The sequence below is a fragment of the Bos taurus genome, chromosome 5 (assembly GCF_002263795.3).
Source record: "Bos taurus isolate L1 Dominette 01449 registration number 42190680 breed Hereford chromosome 5, ARS-UCD2.0, whole genome shotgun sequence".
Classification (NCBI taxonomy): Eukaryota; Metazoa; Chordata; class Mammalia; order Artiodactyla; family Bovidae; genus Bos; species Bos taurus.
In genome coordinates this window covers 109,894,301-109,916,868 of record NC_037332.1, presented here as the reverse complement: position 1 = coordinate 109,916,868, position 22,568 = coordinate 109,894,301, and the positions used below count along the sequence as shown (strand labels likewise).

General features: G+C 48.8%; 1 protein-coding gene across 5 annotated transcripts in view; it reads left to right on the top strand.

Moving 5' to 3' along the window:
• PLA2G6 (phospholipase A2 group VI) overlaps positions 1-22,568 on the top strand; it is a 58,800-nt gene that overhangs the window by 33,754 nt on the left and 2,478 nt on the right. For 4 of the 5 annotated variants that reach the window (XM_010805735.4, XM_015471385.3, XM_002687923.7 and 1 more), the window contains 7 exons: positions 2,622-2,730; positions 3,755-3,913; positions 5,672-5,750; positions 7,662-7,825; positions 9,409-9,559; positions 21,531-21,667; positions 22,075-22,229. In XM_010805735.4, coding sequence (XP_010804037.1) covers positions 2,622-2,730; positions 3,755-3,913; positions 5,672-5,750; positions 7,662-7,825; positions 9,409-9,559; positions 21,531-21,667; positions 22,075-22,229 — 954 coding nt within the window. The remainder of the gene's footprint in view (positions 1-2,621; positions 2,731-3,754; positions 3,914-5,671; positions 5,751-7,661; positions 7,826-9,408; positions 9,560-21,530; positions 21,668-22,074; positions 22,230-22,568) is intronic. The other variant, XM_005207367.5, reaches the window with a different exon arrangement.

The window sequence follows — 22,568 nt, the reverse complement described above, 5'->3', positions numbered from 1 at the left end:
TGTTGACTTGTTTCATTATACAGTCTCAACATTCCCCCACATTTGTAAATATCACTAAGATTTCATCAGAACAGTTTCTAAATTTGGGGAAACCATTGGAGCCCTTCATGGTGTATACCACTTTTCTAGAATTCCAGTTTTTGTTTGAAAGCTTGAGTTTTATCACTGGCACACAATACTGCCAGCTGTTTTTCTTGAAGTGACAGCTCAGTGCATTCATTTTTGAGAAAATGTCTCCTAGATACCCAAAGCTGAACAATCGTAGTTTGCTTGCCAGTCGTTTCTCAAGTGAAAACAGTGTTTCATGAAAAACAAGCAGCTTGTTCCGCTCACGACTCAGTCAGTCACATGGGAATTTTCCTGTGACAACCATCATATTTGGTTATGCCACAGACATGCCATGTGCACGCTCTCCACTTTATGACACTGAAAACACCAGTGTAGGAATGTAGTAAGATTAACACTTCTTAGTGCTTCATCAAGGGACTGGCTTTTTTTTTTTTTTGGCCATACCTTGCAGCATGTGGGATCTTAGTTCCCTAACCGGGGATTGAACCTGTGTCCCCTGAATTGGGAGTTCAGAGGCTTAACCACTGGAGCACCAGGGAAGTCCCCCGAAGCTGGCTTTTTAATGAATGAATTTACTTTTTACTTGAGCACGTGGCAGAGAAGAAAACCATGACAACAGTTAGTCTGTGGACACTGCTTTGCTTCATGCTTAAGGCACCGGGAGTTTTATCCATAGTTGTTTTTACACCGTTGGTACAAAAGTCAGCCCTGGGACTTCCCTGGTGGTCCAGTGGCTAAGATGCCTGAGTTCCCAGTACAGGGGCCCGGGGTTGGATCCCTGGTCAAGGAACTGGATCCCGCATGCTGCAAATAACAGTCTGCACGTTATTGTTGTTTAGTTGCTAAATCGTGTCTGGCTCTCTCGAGACCCCATGGACTGCAGCCCACCAGGCTCCTTTGTCCTTGGGATTTCCCAGGGGAGAATACTGGAGTGGATTGCCCTTTCCCTCTCCGGGGAATCTTCGCAGTCTAGGGATTGAACTCACATCTCTTGCGTTAGCAGGCGGATTCTTAGCTGAGCCACCTGGGAAGCCTAAGAGTTTGCTTGTCACAACTGAAAGATCTCCCATGCCACAACTAAGCCAAAAAGAAAACAAACGATTATATGAAAATAGCCACTGCATAAAGGCAAACAGCATCTTGCTATTTTTATGAAACGGTTCTAAGCTCTGGAACCCTCTAAAGGGTCTCCATATTCATGGGGGTCCACACTTCCTACCTTGAGAAGTGCTGACCTAGGCCACTGCTTCCATTCGTGCATCACCTGCATTCCATCTGCACCATTTCTGGCAGATTCACGCACCGCTTTTACAATTATGTACTTAATCGTTGCTTTAAGTTGCCTTGCTTTTGCTGCTGCTGCTTAGTCACTTTGAAAGAAAGTGAAGTGAAGTCCCTCAGTCATGTCCAACTCTTTGCAATCCCATGGACTGTAGCCTACCAGCTCCTCGGTCTATGGGATTTTCCAGGCAAGAATACTGGTTGTCATTTCCTTCTCCAGGGCATCTTCCCGACCCAGGATCGAACCGGGGTCTCCCGCATTGTAGGCAGACGCTTTACCACTGAGCTACCAGAGAAGCCCTGGCTTGCTTTCAAACTTACTTAAACCTATACTTATTGGAGAAGGAAATGGCAGCCCACTCCAGTATTCTTGCCTGGAGAATCCCGGGGATGGAGGAGCCTGGTGGGCTGCTATCTATAGGGTCTCACAGAGTCAGACACGACTGAAGCGACTTAGTAGCAGCAGCAAACCGACACTTGAAGGTTCTTTTATCACCATAGGTGGTAAACCAGGGCCACAAATAAAAGGTAACCGAAGAAGGAATACATAACTAATAGTCGAAACACACTTTCACCTGTGCCCTATACCTCCTAATGGGGTGTGAACAGCTGTTTGGAAAACAGCATTCTAGACACACCTCTTCACGCTTTAGGCAAGGGAATCCACCCGAGAGAGAGATGTAAGCCCAGCGCTCAGGTCTCCTGGCGGCCGGCCTGTTGGTGCGTCCTGGGAACTGTGCCCAGCCAGCCCCGCTGCCCCACCTCCAGACGTTCACTGCGCATGCTCTGGGGAGGGGGCTGCCGTCAGGGAAGACATGCTCAGTTTCTTCCTGACTCAACCAGCCCCCTGGACTCAGTGGGAGGGCCTTTCCTTGATCACGTTTTCCTGCTACTCCTGCAAGCGATCAGCAGCTGACCCTTCAGTGTCCCCGTGTCTCTGGGTCAGGGGTCATAGATGCATTGCTTCCTTTGAGAAGGAGCTGGCAGGCTGGGGGAGGGGGATGTCATTCCAGTTTCTACCTGGGTTCTTAGATTCTCACCTACAGGGATACTCATAGGCCTATTTGTCAGGGCACTGGCCTTCCAACTGTAGACTTTGCAATATGGGATTGACTGCGGGTGGAGGTCAGAAGGGTTTCAGTGTCTCTTCCCATCCTGGTGAAAGGCCCCCCGAGGTGACAGGTTGTGGGGTGAAGAGGCCGAGGTCCTTTCTCTCCACGTGTCCCTGAGCTGTTGCCAATTTCACCGCCCCCCCCCTCCATCCCCAACAGAAAGACAACGTAGAGATGATCAAGGCCCTCATCGTGTTTGGTGCAGAGGTGGACACCCCGAATGACTTTGGAGAAACCCCTGCATTCATAGCCTCCAGGATCAGCAAACGTACGTGCTCTGCACTCTGGGACCAGAGTTGGGGGGTGGGGGGCGCAGGGAGGAGGGAGGTCCTAGCCATCAGGTGCCTGCATCCTGTCCACCCCCCCAAACTGTTCCCTGCAGGGAGCACCTAGGAGCGCCTGGGAGGCCCTGAGGGGAAGCTTCCGGTTCCCAAGGACAGGGGCCCTGACCACTAGACTGAGGCCCTTGGGGGCTTGCCGAACCAGTGTCCTCTTCCCTGTGACCCCCACACCCACCTCAGGGTGCCAGGACTTGGGGTGGGGGTGGGGAAGGCAGTGGGAGCAGCCCTCTTCCCCACTCTTGGAGAATTCACTGATGGAATCACTTGTAAGAACAGCCTCAGGCCAGTGCATTGCTGTATGACACGTGTGCCCCCCTCCCCCGCTTGTACACAGGCATGTGCATGACACATGTGCCCCTTGCACCCTGACATGTGCTGCATGACACGTGTGCCCCCCTTGCACACTGGCACGGTGTATGCACTGCGTGCTCACTTGGTGAGGCTTGGCTGCCGGGCTGGAAAGAGCAGATCCTCCTTACCAGCCACCTGGAGCCCTCTGGAAGGTTCTGGGGAGCTGTGGAGGTTGCTGTGGGTGATACCTCATAGTGTGTGCCAGCGAGCATGAATGTGTGCGCATGTGCGTTTTCAGTGATCCCATCCGGTAGGTGGGAGTAGATACACACTGGCTGGTTCATCCCTGTTGAGCTCTAAAAGCCTTGAGAATTGCTCAACATGGAGCTGGGAGTCCTGCTTTCTTGACTGGCATAGAAGGGAAAGAGGGGGTTCCTCAAACACCAACCTTCTCATCCATGTTCCAAGTTTGAGACCCCAGAAGCTGCTTTGGGTGTAACAAGCTAGAGTCCACACGCTGTGTCAGGGTGGGGCAGGCTCTAGGGCACCCCCGACCCCCCAGGTGGCCTGGGATGGGGGGCCAGGTGCAGAAAGGACCTCTCATTTGCATCTGGTCAGTTTCTGATCCTGTGCCATCTCCCCCTCCCCACACATGACAAGTCGTCACCAGGAAGGCGCTCCTCACTCTGCTGAGAACTGTGGGGGCCGACTACCGCTTCCCACTCACGCAAGGGTTCTCGACGGAGCAGTGCTCCGCGGCAGCTCCCTCCTTCTCCATGGAAAGATCTCATCCCCCACCGATCAGCTTAAACAACCTAGGTAGGCCTGGCCCCTCCCATGCCCCCGCCTCTCCACCTGGTTCCCAGGTCCCTGGGTCAGGCAATCCCGAAAGAAAGAAGGAAATGGGGCCCAGTGAAGAGGTTGTTAAAGGAAGCAAGGGGTGATGGGCAGCATTTGTCAGCCTTGGGGGGCAGCCAGCAACGCATAGAGTCCGGAGACTGGTGGGGTCCCTGGCTAATGGCCTGTGGTCAGTTTCCTCTGACAGGGTTCCTTGGACACCTATAAGGTGGGCGCTTTGTTGACCTCTCTATGCCCTGGGAGCTCAGGTGGGCAGCGAGGAGTGCTCTTGGGGGCTCAGAGCTGTTGGGGGTTCTCTGGCTTCTACCAGGAGCCTTTCTGCCACGTTGCTGCATCTCCATCAGGCCTGGGGCCACTGTGCTCCTCTTCCAGCCCCTTCAGTGACCTACTGGCCAGGCAATTAGCATCTGCCCCTGTGCATCCTCGGTATCCATGGAGATAGCCCCCAAGGAGGCAGAGACCTTCTCTGGGCTTCCTGTGGGCCTGGCCCACCCTGAACCCTGGATTGTTTAGGAGTAGGGGTTCCCTGAACAGGGCAGCCAGGGACCAATCCTTCACAAGCCGGCACTATTCTTAAACTCTTGGGGAATCAGACACCAGCATCTTTAGACAGGATAGCCTGGCCAACCCTGAACTCAGGACAGGGCAGAGCGGGCAGCCACAGCTAGTCCCTCTGGCTCTGCCTCTCTCCCCGCCGCCCCTCCTCCCCGCCCCCCACCCCCATCATTCTCTCTCAATCTTACAGGCAATCAGTCACCCAAGCCAGGCTGGATGGTGGGCCTGGGGCGCGGCATCAGATGGGTAATGCCCTGGGCCTAGAGGAGCCGCAGGGCCTGCTGTGCCCTGAGTTAGATGCAGCTCTAGTCCCCTCTTCTCCTTTGTCTCAGCCGCATGTCCCGCTCCCTGGCGCTCTGTCCACCACCTCTCCCGGCCAGGCTCGTGCTTATCTCGTCCACTCTGGCCCCTTGCCCTGGTGAGGGGGAGACACATTACCTGGAAGCCTGCTGTCCTGCTTCGCTGCTTCTAAGACTCCATGCACAGCAGTGGGACAGCCTGTCAGAATCTGGATGGCGAGGCCCTGCGGGGCCAGGCTGCTTGTCAGGAGAGAAGCTAATGCATTCGTTGGGCGCCGGGTGGGCCTCAGACCCAGGCAAAACATGCATGCTGCGGGTGAGGGCACCATTCTGAGGCCGCTGAGGAAGTTTCCAGACCTGGGATCAGAACAAGAGGTGTCTGGGAAGCAGTCGGGCTACCTCTGTTCCTTCAGGGAGTCACACCCCGGGGAGTGTCCCGACTCAGCCCTTTTGGCTAGACGGAGCCTCATCTGTAAATCGGGGATAAGGATTCTGGAGAAGGTGGTTGTCCGCAGCACCGGCTGGCATGCATGAAGAAACGCTCTCTGAAGTGCATACACAGCACACGGGGCAGGGGTGCTTGTGCTTCGGGGCTCTGGGGGGAAAATACAGGAAAATCAAGAGCTTGCCAGGCAGGGTGGGGGGCCGTGCCCGGAGCAGTGGGGTCCCCTCCACATTCCAAGCCCACTGCTCCCCAAGGGGCCAGTTGTATTCCGGGATGAAGAGCCCTTGCAGGGAGTGGGAGGCAGATGTTCCCACCAGGGACAGAGGGGTGAGGGCACAGCTCCAGGTTTGCCCCCAGGACCCGCTGGAGGGGGGACCAGCACCTGCTTGGCCCCTGCCCACCCTGCCCTGTGCCCCACAGAACTGCAGGACATCACTCAGATCTCCCGGGCCCGGAAGCCAGCCTTCATCCTGAGCTCCATGAGGGATGAGAAGCGGACGTGAGTGTTGGGGATGGGCCGGGCGGGGGTGGGGGGTGGTGCACACGTGCGAGGCCTCTGGTGGGCTGCCCAGTGGGCTTGGGACTGTTGTCTAGTCTGCATCTGGCTCTGTGAGGTGGCTCGTGCCCTCTGCAGTTCACAGCAAAAAGACTGAGTCTTCAGAGAGCCTGGGTCTGCTTCATCAATCGCCCTGCAGGCTCCCGGTCACACGATGGAGCTGGCTGCGGCCCTGTCCCTTCTCTCCGCGCCCCTGTCCCAGGTCGTCGGGGGAGCTGGCCAAGATCTCCTTTGGAAAGAGCCCTCAGCGGCGTCAGTGCTGAGCCTGCTTCTCTCCGATGCCACCCGCTCCCTACCTTCCCTCCCTCCAACAGCCAGTAGGAGTAGGGCTGGTGTCCCAATCTCCTGCTGTCCACCCAGCCCCATTCTAGGAGGCAGGCCAGGGTGATGGTGCAAAGCGAGGCCCAGACCCTGTCCCCGCGCACAGTCCCTGGTGACCACGGTTGTCAGAACCCGTGCCCGCCAGCTCGGCGAGTTCCCAGGACAAACATGCCTCCTTTCGGCTGTACTCTCTCCACCCTTCCCTTTAGTAATAGAGGTGGTTTATCTGTTCTGTCCAGTATTCTTGCCTGGAAAATCTCATGGACCACAGAGCCTGGTAGGCTACGGTCCATGAGGTCGCAAAGAGTCGGACACGACTGAGCGACGTCACTTTCACTTTTCACTTTATCTGTTCTCTATTTTTGTTTTTATTTATTTATTTTTTTACTATCCTGTTCCTAACAGCCTTCCTCGGGAGGCACTCATTAGTAACCTTGCTTGGCAGATGCAGAACCTGAGGGGAAGTCACTTGCTCGAGGTCACACAGAGTTGGTGTCAGAGCAGCCCGGGGCTTCCGCAGTGTGCCCTTTCTGCTCCCCGCGGGCTCTCTCCTAGCCGCACCCCTGTGGCCGCCCCTGCAGGGAAGGCCCTTCCCTCCTGGAAGCAGAGGAAGCCCCGGCTCCCAGGACCCGGCGGCCATATCGGTGGTTCCGCCTCACCTCTGAAGGGTCGGCTTCCCCTCAGAAGCTGTCGCCCACTCGTTTCCTCAGCCACCCTGGAACATGCACCCTGGGAGTGCGCCTGCTCTAGCAGCCTTCTCACACTTCCCTCCTTGCACCCCTACACACACACCCCCCCACCAGTGCAGGGGCCGAGGGGTACCCGAGGGAAGACCAACAGGTCCCTTCCAGTGAGAGGAGGGAGGATGCAGATGCTCCAGCAGGGCCAGGGGAGTCTGCACAGCCCCAGGAGCCTCCCTTTCCCCCAGAGGAGGAGTGAGGAAAGAGTCAGGACATGCCTGTGGGGCCCTCCCGGCGCTGGTCTACGAGCCGCACAGCTTAGCCCTGCTTCCTCCGAGTTGATCCCGCCTTTGCCAGCCCTACATCTTCAGAAGGGTCTCTTGCCCATTTTCTCCAGCCTCCCTGGTCAAGGGTCCCACAGGCCTCCAGCGACAGCACAGCCTGTTCTGCCGCGTTCCGGGCTTGCTGCAGGGCTGGGCAGCTTGTCCAGGAAAAGATGAGGGAGCCCGGAGGCGGGCGTCACAGACTCCCACATTTACCAGCTGTGGGGGAGACAGACCCAGGTGTCTGCTGAGGTGGTACCTGGCCAGAAGGTCTTACCCACCCCCCGCTGCCCTTACCTGCCTGGATCCTCTTTCTGTTGCACCTCTGGTCTCCTGAAGTCCCGTGTTTATTCCTGGACTGACTGTGCTGCCCACCCCTGGCCCCCACCCCCAAGCCCCAGTAGCACGTGGGCTCCAGGGCTTGGTCTCCAGGGCTCAAGCTGCTGCCACCGGGCAGATGCTCAGGGACACGGCCCACAAAGTGCCGGCTGTAATAGGACCCTCTTCTCTCACTGCTGTTCCCACCACAGCCACGACCACCTGCTCTGCCTGGACGGAGGGGGCGTGAAAGGCCTCGTCATCATCCAGCTGCTCATCGCCATCGAGAAGGCCTCGGGCATCGCCACCAAGGATCTCTTCGACTGGGTGGCGGGGACCAGCACCGGGGGCATCCTGGCCCTGGCCATCCTGCACAGTGAGGGCCGCCCCTGGGCTGTGGGGCAGGATGGGGTGGGGCTGAGACCGGCCCTCCGATTTGGCTGAGTTTGTTTTCAGAGCTTTGCAGAGGTCATGGAGGAGGGGAGGACCCGAAAGGCCTCTGTCGGTTTGGGTGGGGTGGTGGTGGGTGGGTGGCGTAGAGGGTGTTGGCGTCTGAGGCTGGAAGGAGAAGGGCTGAGGGTGGGCCACGGTGATGCTCTCCTAGCCGCAGAGGACAGAGCTGGGTCCCCTCCCTTTCAGTGTTAGGAGCCACCTTGAGTCACGAATGCCAGCGCCCTGGTCTGCGCACTTCACTTTACCCCAGGGACATGGAGGCGCTGGGAGAGGGGTGGCCCTAAGTCACGCGGCCCACCACAGCGGGTGCTGGCCTAGGAGTCCCCAGGGCTCCCAGTCCAGCACGTCCCACGGCCACAGGCAGTCTGCTCTCACTGCAGCTTCACCGAGGTGATGGGGGCACTTTGCTTGCTGGACAGACCTCGGGTTAGGCCTTATCTCAACTCACACGATGTCTCGTTCATGGAGCTGCTGTCTGGCTGTGCGATGCTGCCTATAGGGGGCCCTCTCAGAGCCAGCTACCACCCCGCGGGAATTGCCTCAGCACCCCTGACCAGGTCAGGTTCCAGGCCCTCCAACTCGTCCTCCAGACCTGAAGGCACCAGGAGAGGGCCCTCCACCTCCTTGACATCAGCCAGGCCTGTGCTCGGTGCCAGGGGGCAGGACGGGGCACGCTCCACCTCAGGGAGCCCCCAGGCATTAGGTGTTCACTGTGAGAGGAGGCTGTGGCCTCCAGCGTGTGGGGGGACAGGGGACACGGCCAGCCCAGGAGGTGGCCTAGAGGAGGGTCCATGGAGCTCCAGGAAGAGGAGGGTTGTCAGCCAGCGGCTGCTGGGACCTCTCTTCCCGACCTCTGGGGCCCCATGTCCCTTCTCTGGTTTTCCCTGAGATACGGACCAGTTCAGGGCCGGCTTCTGCCCCAGGGGTGAGGTGTCATGAGGTCTGGGGGTGGGGCAGAGTGGGCGCAGGTCCTCGCTTCTCCTCCAGAGAGGGTCACGTCCTTCTTCAGGGGATGTTTATCCCCCATCCAGGGTCTTCAGGCTACCAGGGGCTATGGGAGGTATCTGAGAAGTCGCCTAGTTTATCCTCTCCAGGGGGCAGAAGCCCCCACCTCTGTAGTCCCCTGCTTGGGCACCCCTGGCCTGACTGAGGGGTGCTTAGTGGTTTCCTCGTCCCATGCGGTGCAGCCGGCCCCGGGACACTGTCTGTTCTCACGGGACAGGGCCGGTCCTTCTATTCTGTGACAGATGGGGTGGATCTAGATGTATAAGCTTTTACACTTTCGGGGCCCATCATTAAAGAAAAAAACACAAATTACAAATATAAAATTAAGTACCGAGCCGTGGAGCCACTGAAGGGGATTTCTGCCTGTGTAGGAAGTTGCAGAGGAGGGTCCCAGGAGCCCCGGCTCAGTCGGTGCCCCCTCCCAGTCCCGGTTCCTATGCCAGGCCCTCTGTCAGGGCAGCCCTTGCATCTTCTCCCCACTTCCGCCCTCCTCGTTCCCAGGCAAGTCCATGGCCTACATGCGTGGTGTGTACTTTCGCATGAAGGATGAGGTTTTCCGGGGCTCTCGGCCCTACGAGTCAGGGCCCCTGGAGGAGTTCCTGAAGCGGGAGTTTGGAGAGCACACCAAGATGACGGACGTCAAGAAGCCCAAGTAAGCCTCCCGGGTGGGACGTGGGCAGCTTTGGTGCCAGCCATGCACCCCTTTTGGCCCTTCCTGGGGCAGAAGGCTCCCTGCCCTGGTCTGATTAAAGCTGAGCAGGGAGGGGTAGGGGGGCGGGGCTGGGGAACACAGGTACAGAACACCTTCCGCCCATGTCTGATGCTTTTCCATCCACACAGCACATCCCTGGGTCAGAGCCGGTTGATTCTCGTCCATCACACACATACTTGCTGAGCATGGCTCTGCGTGGGTGTGTGTGTGTGTGTGAGATGTGGTGATGCAGCCATCGGGTGGGAAGGCTTATGATCTGATTGGGAGATAACTGACCTAAAAAAATGGCAACCATGCGAAGTACCATGTGCTTAAGAGGTTCCAGAATAACCTTCAGTACCTCCACTTCTTTGTAGTATTTATTTTTCCATCCTGGAATTACTTGATTTTCTGCCTCATGCCACGTTTGCCTGCCAGACTGTGAGCTCCCTGAAGCAGGAATGTGACTGTCTTGTTTTTCTGTAGCCCCAGCATTTAGCACAATGCCTGCCCCAGAGCAGGCCCCTGAAAAGTGTTCAGCGACTGAGTCTCTGTGGGACTAAGAAGGGGAGAAGGGACTGTGGACAAAGTGGTCAGGGAGGGCTTCCTGGAGGAAGTGAGGTGTGAGCAAGCTCTGGAGGGTTAGGAGGATTTCTTTTCATAATAAAGCTTTTTTTTTTCCCCCCATTTAAGAATAATGCATAGTCTTTTAAGAAAATTTGGAAGATATGAAAGTAAAAAGAAGAGGAAATATATCATCCATGATTTATTAACTGAAAGATAATGTTTTGAAAAATGTTTTCTGTATATTTTATCCTAGACATTTTTTTTCTGTTTTATGGTGAAATAGAACATTTAGAAAAGTACATTAAAAAGTTCTGTGAATAAATCTAAAGCAGACACCCATGTATGACCACCAGCCAAGGCCAAAATGTGTGCCCTGTCCCCATCACAGCTCCTTCTCCCCACCGCCCACGAGGGTAACCGCTATCTTGACTGGTGTGAACTGGATTTCCCAGATTTTCTATCTAGTTCCGGCACCTGAATGCAGCCTCCAGCATGGTTCAGTCCTGCCTGTCTCTGGGTTTGAATGGAATCATTTTGTGTTTTATCCTTCCTTTCCTCAATGCCACATTGGTCAGCCTGGTGCCTGTTGTTGGGTGAAGCTCTGTGCTTCATTCATTCTCATTGCTCATGTGACTACACCCCCATGGTTTATTTCTCCAAACACCTTTGATGGGCCCTTGGGTTCTCTCCTGTTTGGACCTCTTGAGTCTTCAGTGGACATTTTGGGCCTCGTTTTCTGACCCTGTGGGACACATGCCTAGGAGTAGAGCAGCCAAGTCTTGGAGGAGGCATGGTCTCAACCCTTTGATTCTGCCCCGTGGTTTTTCAAACTGTTGGTTACTGTTTCCACTCCCCTTAGGCATGTTTGAGAGTTTCTGGTGCTCTACATGGGCTTGCCAGGTGGTGCCACTGGTAAAGAACCTGCTTGCCGATGCAGGAGACCTAAGAGACTTGGGTTCAAAATTCTGGGTTGGGAAGATCCCCTGGAGGAGGGCATGGTAACCTACTCCAGTATTCTTGTCTGGAGAATACCATGGACAGAGGAGCCTGGTGGGCTACTCCATAGGGTCTCGAACTGAAGTGACTTAGCATGCACACATGGTGCTCTGCATTCTTGCTAACAATGATGATTGTCAAAGCAATTTATCTTTGTAACATTTATATCTTTATAAACTGGGGGAGGGCTATAAGGTGCTGTCTCTGTTGGTTTGAATTTTCATTTTTCTGATTAACTAGTGATGTTGAACACCTTCTCATATGTTTAAAGGCCATCTGGATTTCTTCTTTTGTAAAGTTCCTGTTCAAGTGTTTTACTCATTTTTGGCACAGTTGAGTTGGGTGATTTGGGGGTTGTGAGGCTTCCTAATTATCTTTTTTATATTTTGAAACCTAGGCCTTTGATGGATACATGGATTTGGAATCTCCCATTCTAGGCTTGTCTTTTCACTCTCCTTACAGTGTTTTGTTGATCAACAGATGTTCTTAATGCAGTAGAATTTATAAATATTTTACTTTTTATGACTTGTGCTTTTCCTATCCATTCAATAACCCTTTCTAACTGGAAGCAGGAAGTTTGTCTCCTGGGTCTAGTCGTGAAGCTCCCTCGTTCTGCCTTTTATCAATCAAAGTCTTTTATTAACTTAGGTCTTTTAGCAACCTGGAATTGATTTTTATATCAGGAGAGATCCAATTTCTTGTTTTCCACATGAACAAACAGTTTCCCCCAGCCTCACTGGTGAAAAGTCTGTCTTTCCCTCCATATTGCAGGCCTTGATCCTTCTTGGGTCTGTTTTTGACCACGGAGTCCTAATTGTACAGCAAGTTCATAGCAGGGCTTCCCACCGTGTCCTTCTTTGGGGCTATTCTTGGAGGCTCTTTAGAGAAGTGGTTAAGAGCATGGACCCTGATGTTTCCTTTTCTCAGAAATGGGAATGATATACTACCTGCTTCCCAGGGCTTTCATGAAAAGTAAAAGCATTACATTTATAAGAGCAGCACCTCGCGCGTAGGGGTGCTGTGTAGCGTACGGTTATTTGTTGCTGTTTGCACTTCCACAGAAACTGTATCAGTGGAATCAGACTGTCAAATTCTACAGAAAAGCAAATCCTGTTGGGATTTTTATTGTGATTACATTGAGTCTGTATGATTACTCTTTTACTGAAGTATATTTGGGGCTTCCCTGGTGGCTCAGATGGTAAAGAATCTGCCTGCAATGTGGGAGATCCAGGTTCAATCCCTGGGTCGGGGAGATCCCCTGGAGAAGGGAATGGCAGCCCACTCCAGTATTCTTGCCCGGAGAATCCCTCGGACAGAGAAGCCTGGCGGGCTACAGTCCACGGGGTCGCAGAGAGTCAGGACTGAAAGGCTACACCGTGACTGCTGCTAAACCTGCTTTACAGTGTTCCATTAGTTTCTGGTATTCAGCAAAGTGACTCAGCTACACACGCCCACCCACACACACTCTTCCATTATGGTTTATTTCAGGACATTGAACATAGTTCCCTGTGCTATACAGTGGGATCCTGTCGCTTATTTTAGATACAATGATTTGTTGTAAACTTATTTAGGGGAGAATTGACACATTAAAACACTGAGTCTTCCAGTTAAAGAATATAGGAAAACATTCCATTTGTTTTTAGTTTCTTAGTACAGTTTTAAAATTTTATCTATAGCGATCTTACGCATGTGTTATTCTTAGGTACCTGCATATATTTTATGCTACTGTAAATTACGCATTTTTAAACATTTCATTTTCTAATTGTGACTTGCATTTAGAAATACCATTTGTTTATTTTTTAAATTTTAATTGTGGCGAGATACATATAACATAAAATTAACTCTTAAACATTTTTTCTCTTTAACCACTTTTTTTCTCTTTTTTTAGTTCCACCAGTTTATTACTACCAACCCATCACCCTCCACCCTCATGCACACATGCTGTCATGTAACTCCATGGACTGCAGCCGCCAGGCTTCTCTGTCCATGGACTTTTCCAGACAAGAATACTGCAGTGGGTTGCCATTTCCTTCTCCACCTTTAACTACTTTTCAATTCAGTAGTGATAAGCATATTCACATTGTCCTGCAGCTACTCTCCTGAACTCTTGCGTCTTGTAAAACTGAAATTCTGTACCCATTAAAGAGCAGCTCCCCATTCCTCCCCTTCCCCAGCCCCCGTCATCTACCATTCTACTTTCCGTCTGCATGAGTTGACTCTCTAAGTGCGTCATGTAAGTGGGACCATACAGTGTCTGCCTTTTTAAAACTGGCTGATTTCACTTAGCATAATATCCTCAAGGTTCATACATATTTCAGCATGTGACAGATTTTCCTTGTTTTTAAAGACTGAATAATATTTTGTTGCATTTATAGACCACATTTTCTTGATCCATTCATCTTTTGATGGGCATCTGGTTCGTTTCCATCTATTAGCTACTGTGAATAATGCTGCTGTGCACCTGGGGGTGTGTGTGTGTGAAAGTCGCTCAGTCGTAACCATATCTATCTCTGCTTTCACTTCCTGGTGCCTTTTGCAGAGAGGATTCTTGCGGGCTCAAATCACTCAAATACGCTAACTTTTAAACAGCATATATATAATGTTTATTTATTTGGCTGCGCTGGGTCTTACTTGTGGCACACAGGATCTTTTTTTTAGTTACGGCATGGGAATCCTAGTTGCGACATGTGAGATCTAATTCCCTGACCTGGGCTCAAACCTGGGCCCCCTGCACTGGGAGAGCAAGCGGAGCCTTGGCCACTGGACCGCCAGGGAAGTGTCTCTATGCTCGTATTTCGTTAGGATTTTCGTATCCATGTTCATGAGTAAGATCGACCTGTTTATTCCCATTTTTAGGCTGCAGGGTTTTGATTTCAAGGGAGTATCTCTCTCTGTCTCTCTCTCTCTTTTTTTTTCTGTTTTCCAGAAGAGTTCATATAATAGTGAGTTATTTCTTCCTTGAATATTTGGTAGAACTTACCTGTGAAATCATCTAGTACTGGAGTTCGGTTGGTAGGAAAATTTCTAATGGTGGAATCAATTTCTTTACTGTTTATAAGACTATTTAGGGTTTCCAAATGTCTTTTTGAGTTAGTTTTAGTTAAGTTACATTTTTCTAGGAATATGTTCATTTCATATACATCTTCAAATTTGCTGGCATAGCGTTGTCTAAAAATTCTCTGATTGTCTTTACTGCCTGCAGCATGTTTTCATGGCCCTCTTCATTCCTGATGATTTACACCTCTATTTTTCATGTTTTCAGTCTTGCTACTACCAGCTTTTTAATTGGATTAGTATTTCAAAAAAGTAACTTTGGGCTATTTATTGGTTCTCTATTATATATACATTTTCTGTTTCATTAATTTCTGTACATATATTTATTCCTTCTTGTACTTTTTAAAGTTTATTTGGTTGTTTTGGGGTTTTTTTAACTTCTTGAAATAAGTGTCTTACTCATTGATTCTTTGGCCTTTTTTTCTCTTGTACTGTATAAGTATGCATATTATATGTGTGTGTGTTTGTAAATCTAAACATTTTCCTCCATAGAATTCCCTGGTGATCCAGTGGTTAGGGCTATACACTTCCACTGCAGGGGGCGTGGGTTCAATCCCTGGTTGGGGAACTAAGATCCCATAAGCTGTGCTGCACAGCCAAAAACCAAAAAAAGAAATAAATATTTTCCTTCCTTAATTATATCCCATAAGTGCATTTAGAATATGATTATTTAGTTCAAAATATTTTCTAGTTTCTACTATTATTCTTTAACCATTGTGATTATTATTAATAAATGGCATTTCTCAGTTTCTAAACTTAGGAATTTCAAGTTATCTTTTTATTATTAATTGCTTTGTACTCAGAGGCCTGCTCTGTTTAATTTGGTCCTTTTGGCCACGAATCAAGTGGTCCTTTTTAGAAGGCCACTTGATTCATGGCCTTCTACATTCAGCTTCTATAGATGTCCCATGAATAATTTAAAAGAATATGGATTCTTCATTTGTTGAATGCCAGTATCTGTACATGTTGATTAAGTCACGCTGGCTGCTGCTGCTGCTAATTCACTTCAGTCGTGTCCGACTCTGTGTGACCCAATAGATGGCAGCCCACCAGGCTTCCCTGTCCCTAGGATTCTCCAGTGTCTTGCCTGGAGACAAGGCATTGCCATTTCCTTCTCCAATGCATGAAAGTGAAAAGTGAAAGTGAAGTCGTTCAGTCATGTCTGACTCTTAGCGACCCCATGGACTGCAGCCTACCAGGCTCCTCCATCCATGGGATTTTCCAGGCAAGAGTACTGGAGTGGGGTGCCATTGCTTTCTCCCATGCTGGCTAGGAACATTTATTTAAAAGTTTTAGATCTTCTGTTTCTGTATTAATGTTTCTGTCCATTTCTTCTGTCAGTTACTGAGAAAGATAATATCTTCCAGTCTGGGAATTTGTCTTTTGATTTTTCTGTCGACTTTTACATTAATATTTTGATGCTGTGTGATTAAGTGCATATAAATTTAAAATTCTATGAATCTTTCTGGTGATTGAAGTAGCTTTCTTTATCTCTAAGAATGCTTTTTGCCTTAAAGTTTATTTTGCCTGATGTTAGTTATACTAGGTTTCATGGTTATATTTGCATGGTATGTCTGGTATGGTATGCTTTAATTCAACCTTCTTGGTCCTTACGTTTTAGATGTCTTTCTTGCAAGTAGCCTATATAGTTCGATTTGTTCTTTATCTTATCTATGCGTTGTCTATTTATAGATTTTATTGAATAGTAATATATTTAAGTTATCTAATTAGTTGTCTGATTTAGCTGTTTGGTTTGACTATCAGAACCTTCATATAGTTAATCTAATAGTTTATATGGTTGATCCATTTATATTGACATCAGATCAGATTAGATCTGTCGCTCAGTCGTGTCCGACTCTTTGTGACCCCATGAATCGCAGCACACCAGCCTCCCTGTCCATCACCAACTCCCAGAGTTCACTGAGACTCACATCCATCAAGTCAGTGATGCCATCCAGCCATCTCATCTTCTGTCGTCCCCTTCTCCTGCCCCCAATCCCTCCCAGTGTCAGAGTCTTTTCCAATGAGTCAACTCTTCGCATGAGGTGGCCAAAGTACTGGAGTTTCAGCTTTAGCATCATTCCTTCCAAAGAAATCCCAGGCTGATCTCCTTCAGAATGGACTGGTTGGATCTCCTTGCAGTCCAAGGGACTCTCAAGAGTCTTCTCCAACACCACAGTTCAAAAGCATCAATTCTTCAGCACTCAGCCTTCTTCACAGTCTAACTCTCACATCCATACATGACCACAGGAAAAACCATAGCCTTGACTAGACGAACCTTTGTTGGCAAAGTAATGTCTCTGCTTTTGAATATGCTATCTAGGTTGGACATAACTTTCCTTCCAAGGAGTAAGCGTCTTTTAATTTCATGGCCTAAGTCACCATCTGCAGTGATTTTGGAGCCCAGAAGAATAAAGTCTGACACTGTTTCCACAGTTTCCCCATCTATTTGCCATGAAGTGATGGGACCAGATGCCATGATCTTTGTTTTCTGAATGTTGAGCCTTAAGCCAACTTTTTCATTCTCCACTTTCACTTTCATCAAGAGGCTTTTGAGTTCCCCTTCACTTTCTGCCATAAGGGTGGTGTCATCTGCATATCTGAGGTTATTGAGATTTCTCCCAGCAATCTTGATTCCAGCTTGTGTTTCTTCCAGTTCAGCATTTCTCATGATGTACTCTGCGTAAAGTTAAATAAACAGGGTGACAATATACAGCTTTGATGTACTCCTTTTCCTATTTGGAACCAGTCTGTTGTTCCATGTCCAGTTCTAACTGTTGCTTCCTGACCTGCATACAAATTTCTCAAGAGGCAGGTCAGGTGGTCTGGTATTCCCATCTCTTTCAGAATTTTCCACAGTTTATTGTGATCCACACAGTCAAAGGCTTTGGCATAGTCAATAAAGCAGAAATAGATGTTTTTCTGGAACTCTCTTGCTTTTTCCATGATCCAGCAGATGTTGGCAATTTGATCTCTGGTTCCTCTGCCTTTTCTAAAACCAGCTTGAACATCAGGAAGTTCATGGTTCACATATTGCTGAAGCCTGGCTTGGAGAATTTTGAGCATTACTTTACTAGCGTGTGAGATGAGTGCAATTGTGCGGTAGTTTGAGCATTCTTTGGCATTGCCTTTCTTTGGGATTGGAATGAAAACTGACCTTTTCCAGTCCTGTGGCCACTGCTGAGTTTTCCAAATTTGCTGGCATATTGAGTACAGCACTTTCACAGCATCATCTTTTAGGATTTGGAATAACTCAACTGGAATTGTATCACCTCCACTAGCTTTATTCGTAGTGATGCTTTCTAAGGCCCACTTGACTTCACATTCCAGGATGTCTGGCTGTAGGTCAGTGATCACACCATCGTGATTATCTAGGTCATGAAGATCTTTTTTGTACAGTTCTTCTGTGTATTCTTGCCATCTCTTCTTAATATCTTCTGCTTCTGTTAGGTCCATACCATTTCTGTCCTTTATCGAGCCCGTCTTTGCATGAAATGTTCCTTTGGTATCTCTGATTTTCTTGAAGAGATCTCTAGTCTTTCCCATTCTGTTGTTTTCCTTATATTGACATAATTACTCATATTTTGGGGATGACATATGCCATCCTATTTTGTTCTGTGTTTCTTGCCTTCTTTTGGATTTACTGAATAGTAAATCATTACACTGCACCCCAGTCTCAATAGTTTGAAATTTATGCACTCATTTCTGGTTTTTTTTTTTAGTGTGTAGTATAAAGTCTAAATTTAATTGATACCATTACCCATACCCTCAGATAATCAAGGATTTTTAAATGTTTAATTCTATTTTCTTTCCCCTATCTTATTTATAATGACTTTTCTGTATTGTAAATCTATCTTTTTAAAAAAAATTTCACAAGATACTGTTTTTTGAAGTTGATGTTTATTTATATTTATCTAGTGGTACACTCCCCACTCTAGTACTCTTGCCTGGAAAATCCCATGGACGGAGGAGCCTGGTAGGCTGCAGTCCATGGGGTCGCAAAGAGTCAGACACAACTGAGTGACTTCACTTTCCCTTTTCACTTCCATGCATTGGAGAAGGAAATGGCAACCCACTCCAGTGTTCTTGCCTGGAGAATCCCAGGGACGGGGGAGCCTCGTGGGCTGCCGTCTATGGGGTCGCACAGAGTCGGACACGACTGAAACGACTTAGCAGCAGCAGCAGCAGCAGTGGTGCACTGGTAAACTCGATCTCTTAGCAGGGGAAAAACCCTGGATTGTACTGTTTGCCAATTTCCATGGTGAAAATACTCCCACTATGGCTGATTTCAGGCTACCAACATTTTAACAACCAGCCCATGAGATATAGCAATAGGTTCTCACAAGCCAGTATGAGCTGGCTTCAGCACACTGTTGGGTATGTATGTGTGTATGTGTATGAGTGTGCATATCTGTGTGTATATATGTGTATCACATCTTTGCTTTACAGTCTTTCCTGCAACCACCTTCCTTCTGCTTAAAGTACATTCTTTTGTTTTTCCCATAGAGATGGTCTGCTGGCAGTGAATTCTCCACTAGCAGAGTTGTTTGAAAATAGGTGTTTTTCATCCTCATCATTTAAAACTAATTTTATTTCACCCTCATCAGTTGAACATTCTTTCCTTTCTCTCTTATTCTTGTTGAGTATAGAATTCTAGGTTGGTGGTTTTCTTGAAGAACATGAAAGAGAGCATTCTATATCTTTCAGCATCCATTGTTGCACTGGTAAAGTCAATTTCAGTTTAACTCTTACTCCTTTGAAAGTAAGTAGTCTTTTTCCTTTGGGTGCTATTATTTATGTGTTTATTTGTTTTTGGTGCTCTACAGTTGTACTATGCTGTATCTAGATATGAATTCCTTCTAATTTATCCTGCATTGGATTTCTTGGCCTTCTTGAATCTTTGGATTGCTGTCTTTCCTCAGTTCTGGAAGCCTGAGTCATTATCTGCTCAACCTTGCCTCTGCCTAAATTTCTCTTGCCTCTCCTTCTGGAACTCCAATTAAACATGTTAGAGCTTTTCTGTCTTTCATGTCTTTTAACTTCTTCTATATATTCTTTCATTTTATCTGTGTTGGATTCTGGTTAATTTCTTCTTACCTATTTTCCAATTCACTAATTCTCTCTTTAACATTACCTGATTTTCCATTTAAATAATTCAAGTATTTATTTATTTAAATTTCTAGAAGTACTCTTTGGTTTATCTTCAAATCTTATAGGTCATTACTTATAGTTTTCTGTTCTCTGAAAATATTATCAAGCTTGACTTTGATGTCTTTCAACGTTATAAGCATAGCTGATTTATAATCTTTGTCTCAGGATTCAAATAACTGCTGTCTATGTAAGTAGTTTTGATGTCTGTGTTGGTTTATGCTTATTCTCATCCATGGTGTTTTATTTCATGATATTCCCCCTTCATCATTTTTGAAACTGTGTGGTATTCCTTAATGTTGAGATATAATATATGCAGATTCTATGGAGCTTAGAATGAGGGTATCTTCTCTCTTATGTGGTATCTTCCAGGTACCCATGTACAGTACCATCTAGGGCGACTGTAACTGAATCTTTGGCATGAAGGTTTTGGAACTCCCCCCTCCCCCAGGTGGTGTGAATTTAGTCTACAGACCTGCAGGAGAATTAGTTTGTGGTTATACATTTTCAGGGATTTTTCTTCTCCTTCCTTTGTTCAATGCCAGGCAACTTTACTCACAGCTTCCAGGAGTGGGAAGGAGGCAGGTTTATTTGTGGTTTACCCTTATCCAGGTGGGTAGTCCTTTGGGGTTACAATCTAATGTGGGGAGGGTCTTCCATTAGATCCCTAACCTTTGGTGAACCCTGGATTTTGACTTCTGTCCATCTGGCCCAGTGAGACCATCAGCAGTTCAGTTGAAGTTCACATTGACAGTTTGGTGTCTGCCTTCAGGTCAAAGCTGGGTTTGTGCTCCTTTTACCTCTCTGGGTTTTTGCTTATCCTTAGTTTATCCTGGTCTTACCTTTCTACCTTGTCAGATCTTCTATGCTTTTAAGATTTAATTTTTTTAAAAAATTTTTCCAACATTAGTTTTTTGTTCAGTGGGAGAAATGTTCGAATAACCTTTCCACAAGATTCTTCAAAGTGGAAAACTAATCTTATTTTCCTATGCAGAGTTTTTTTGTTCCCTTTTCTTTATATTTTTCAATGTAACAAATACATTTTGGTGTTAGACTGAACTCCTTGGTAGCCATTTGAAATGGCTGCAAAACATTCCATTGTTTAGACACTCCCTCCTATTCTTTCCATGTAGGCCGCTCATTTTTCACTGTAATAAATTACTCTGCATGAATAGCCTTAAACAAAAAGCTTTCATTGTAACTAAGATTATTCTTTTAGGCCAAATTTTCCAGAATGGAATTCCCAAATCAAAGAGCCAGGACATTTGTAAAGGTCTGAATACATACTAGTTTCCAGTGGGGTTGTTCAGTCTACACTCCCCTCAGTATTTAAGAATGTCTGTCTCTTGAGACAGTCAGGAGTCTTCTTTAATAGATTGGAGACTCGCATGGTGGAACACTGATGAAGTATCAGAGATGACACTCTGAAAATTCTCCCCTGACTCCAGTCTGGGAGTTGCAGCCCCCAAGCAGTCCCGTGCCCCAGAGGCAGCTCACTGTTACATGGGTCCTTCCAGAGTTACTGTCTGACCCTCTAGAGGTGGAAAGGGAGCAAATAGGTACATGGGGTCTTTTGGGGTTTGTTTTTAAACAAGTAGCGGCATATTACATGTGGGCTTCACAGGTGGTGCTAGTTGTAAAGAACCCGCGTGCCAGTGCAGGAGACGTGGGTTTGATCCCTGGGTCGGGAAGGTCCCCTGGAGGAGGGCATGGCAACCCACTCCAGTATTCTTACCTGGAGAATTCCAGGGACAGAGGAGCCTGGCGGGCTGCAGTCCATGGGGTCACAGAGTTGGACACAACTGAAGCCATTTAGCACACACGCACACACATACACACACCATCCTGAACCTTGCTTTTTCCACTTAAACATAAATCTTAGTGTTGACAGCCGTTCTCCAGCAACACAGACCCACTGAACCTCAGTGTATCCAACCCTTCTGCTGATGGACATTTAGTTGTTTGCAGTCATTTGCTTTAAGGTCATTAATAGCCTAGTGTGTGCCCATCTCCCACATGTGTGCGAGCATCTTAGGATGGGTTCCCAGAATTTGAAACACTGGGTTTCAGGATTAGTGCATGGGCAGTTTGGATAAGGATTGCCAAGGGTGGATTGTCAAGGATGGGTGGGTCGGTGGCTTCAGCGTCCTGCTCCTTGTTTCTCCAGGGTGATGCTCACAGGGACGCTGTCCGACCGGCAGCCAGCTGAACTCCATCTCTTCCGGAATTACGAGGCTCCAGAGTGTGTTCGGGAGCCTCGATTCAGCCAGAACGTTAACCTCAAGCCTCCAACGCATCCCTCAGGTGAAAACCATGTTTGATGCATCTGTGGGAAGTGATTGGCCCGAGAGGCTGCAAGGTGGTGGGTGGGAGACACAGCCTGGCTGCCAGGCACCCCCAGCCCACCACCATCCCGCCCATTGCCCTGGTTTGCCCTCCTGAGTGTATCAGCTGAGGGCAGACAGAGCCGGGGAGCCATCAGGCTTCAGGCGAACTGCACCCCACCTTCCGCCAAGCATGGCCTGTCCGTCCTGTTTCTGAAGCGTCCCCAGCCTCTCCATCTTCACACAGCATCACGTGTACACACACACACACACACACACACACACACACACACCCTGAGATTTGACATGCAACACACACACACACCCCCTGAGATCTGAAATGCAACATCTCTTGTGCCACTGAACCCCCTCCTCCCCCACCCCCAGAGCAGCTGGTGTGGCGGGCAGCCCGGAGCAGTGGGGCAGCCCCCACCTACTTCCGGCCCAATGGGCGCTTCCTGGATGGCGGGCTGCTGGCCAACAACCCCACGCTGGATGCCATGACCGAGATCCATGAGTACAACCAGGACTTGATCCGCAAGGTGAGAGCCGCTGTAGTTTGGGGGAGCTGGATGTGACCACCCATGGCAGTTTGTTTCTGCAAATCTTACTACGGACTGACTCCTGGGAGAGCAAATGTCTTTTATTCATGTGATCATTCGTCTGTGCCCTTGGCAGCAATTTTATCTCACTCTTGAGCCTGCTTGGTGTCTGCCCAAAGCAACTGTGCTAAGAGGGATTCTGAGGTGCAGTCCGGACCAGGCGGTGAAGGTTGTTAATGACCAGTTAACAGCATCTGCTGTTTGTGGGGAGGACAGCATGCAGACCAGTCCCTGCTAGTCACAGGCCTAGCCACACTGCCTGGCCTGGAGACACACGCT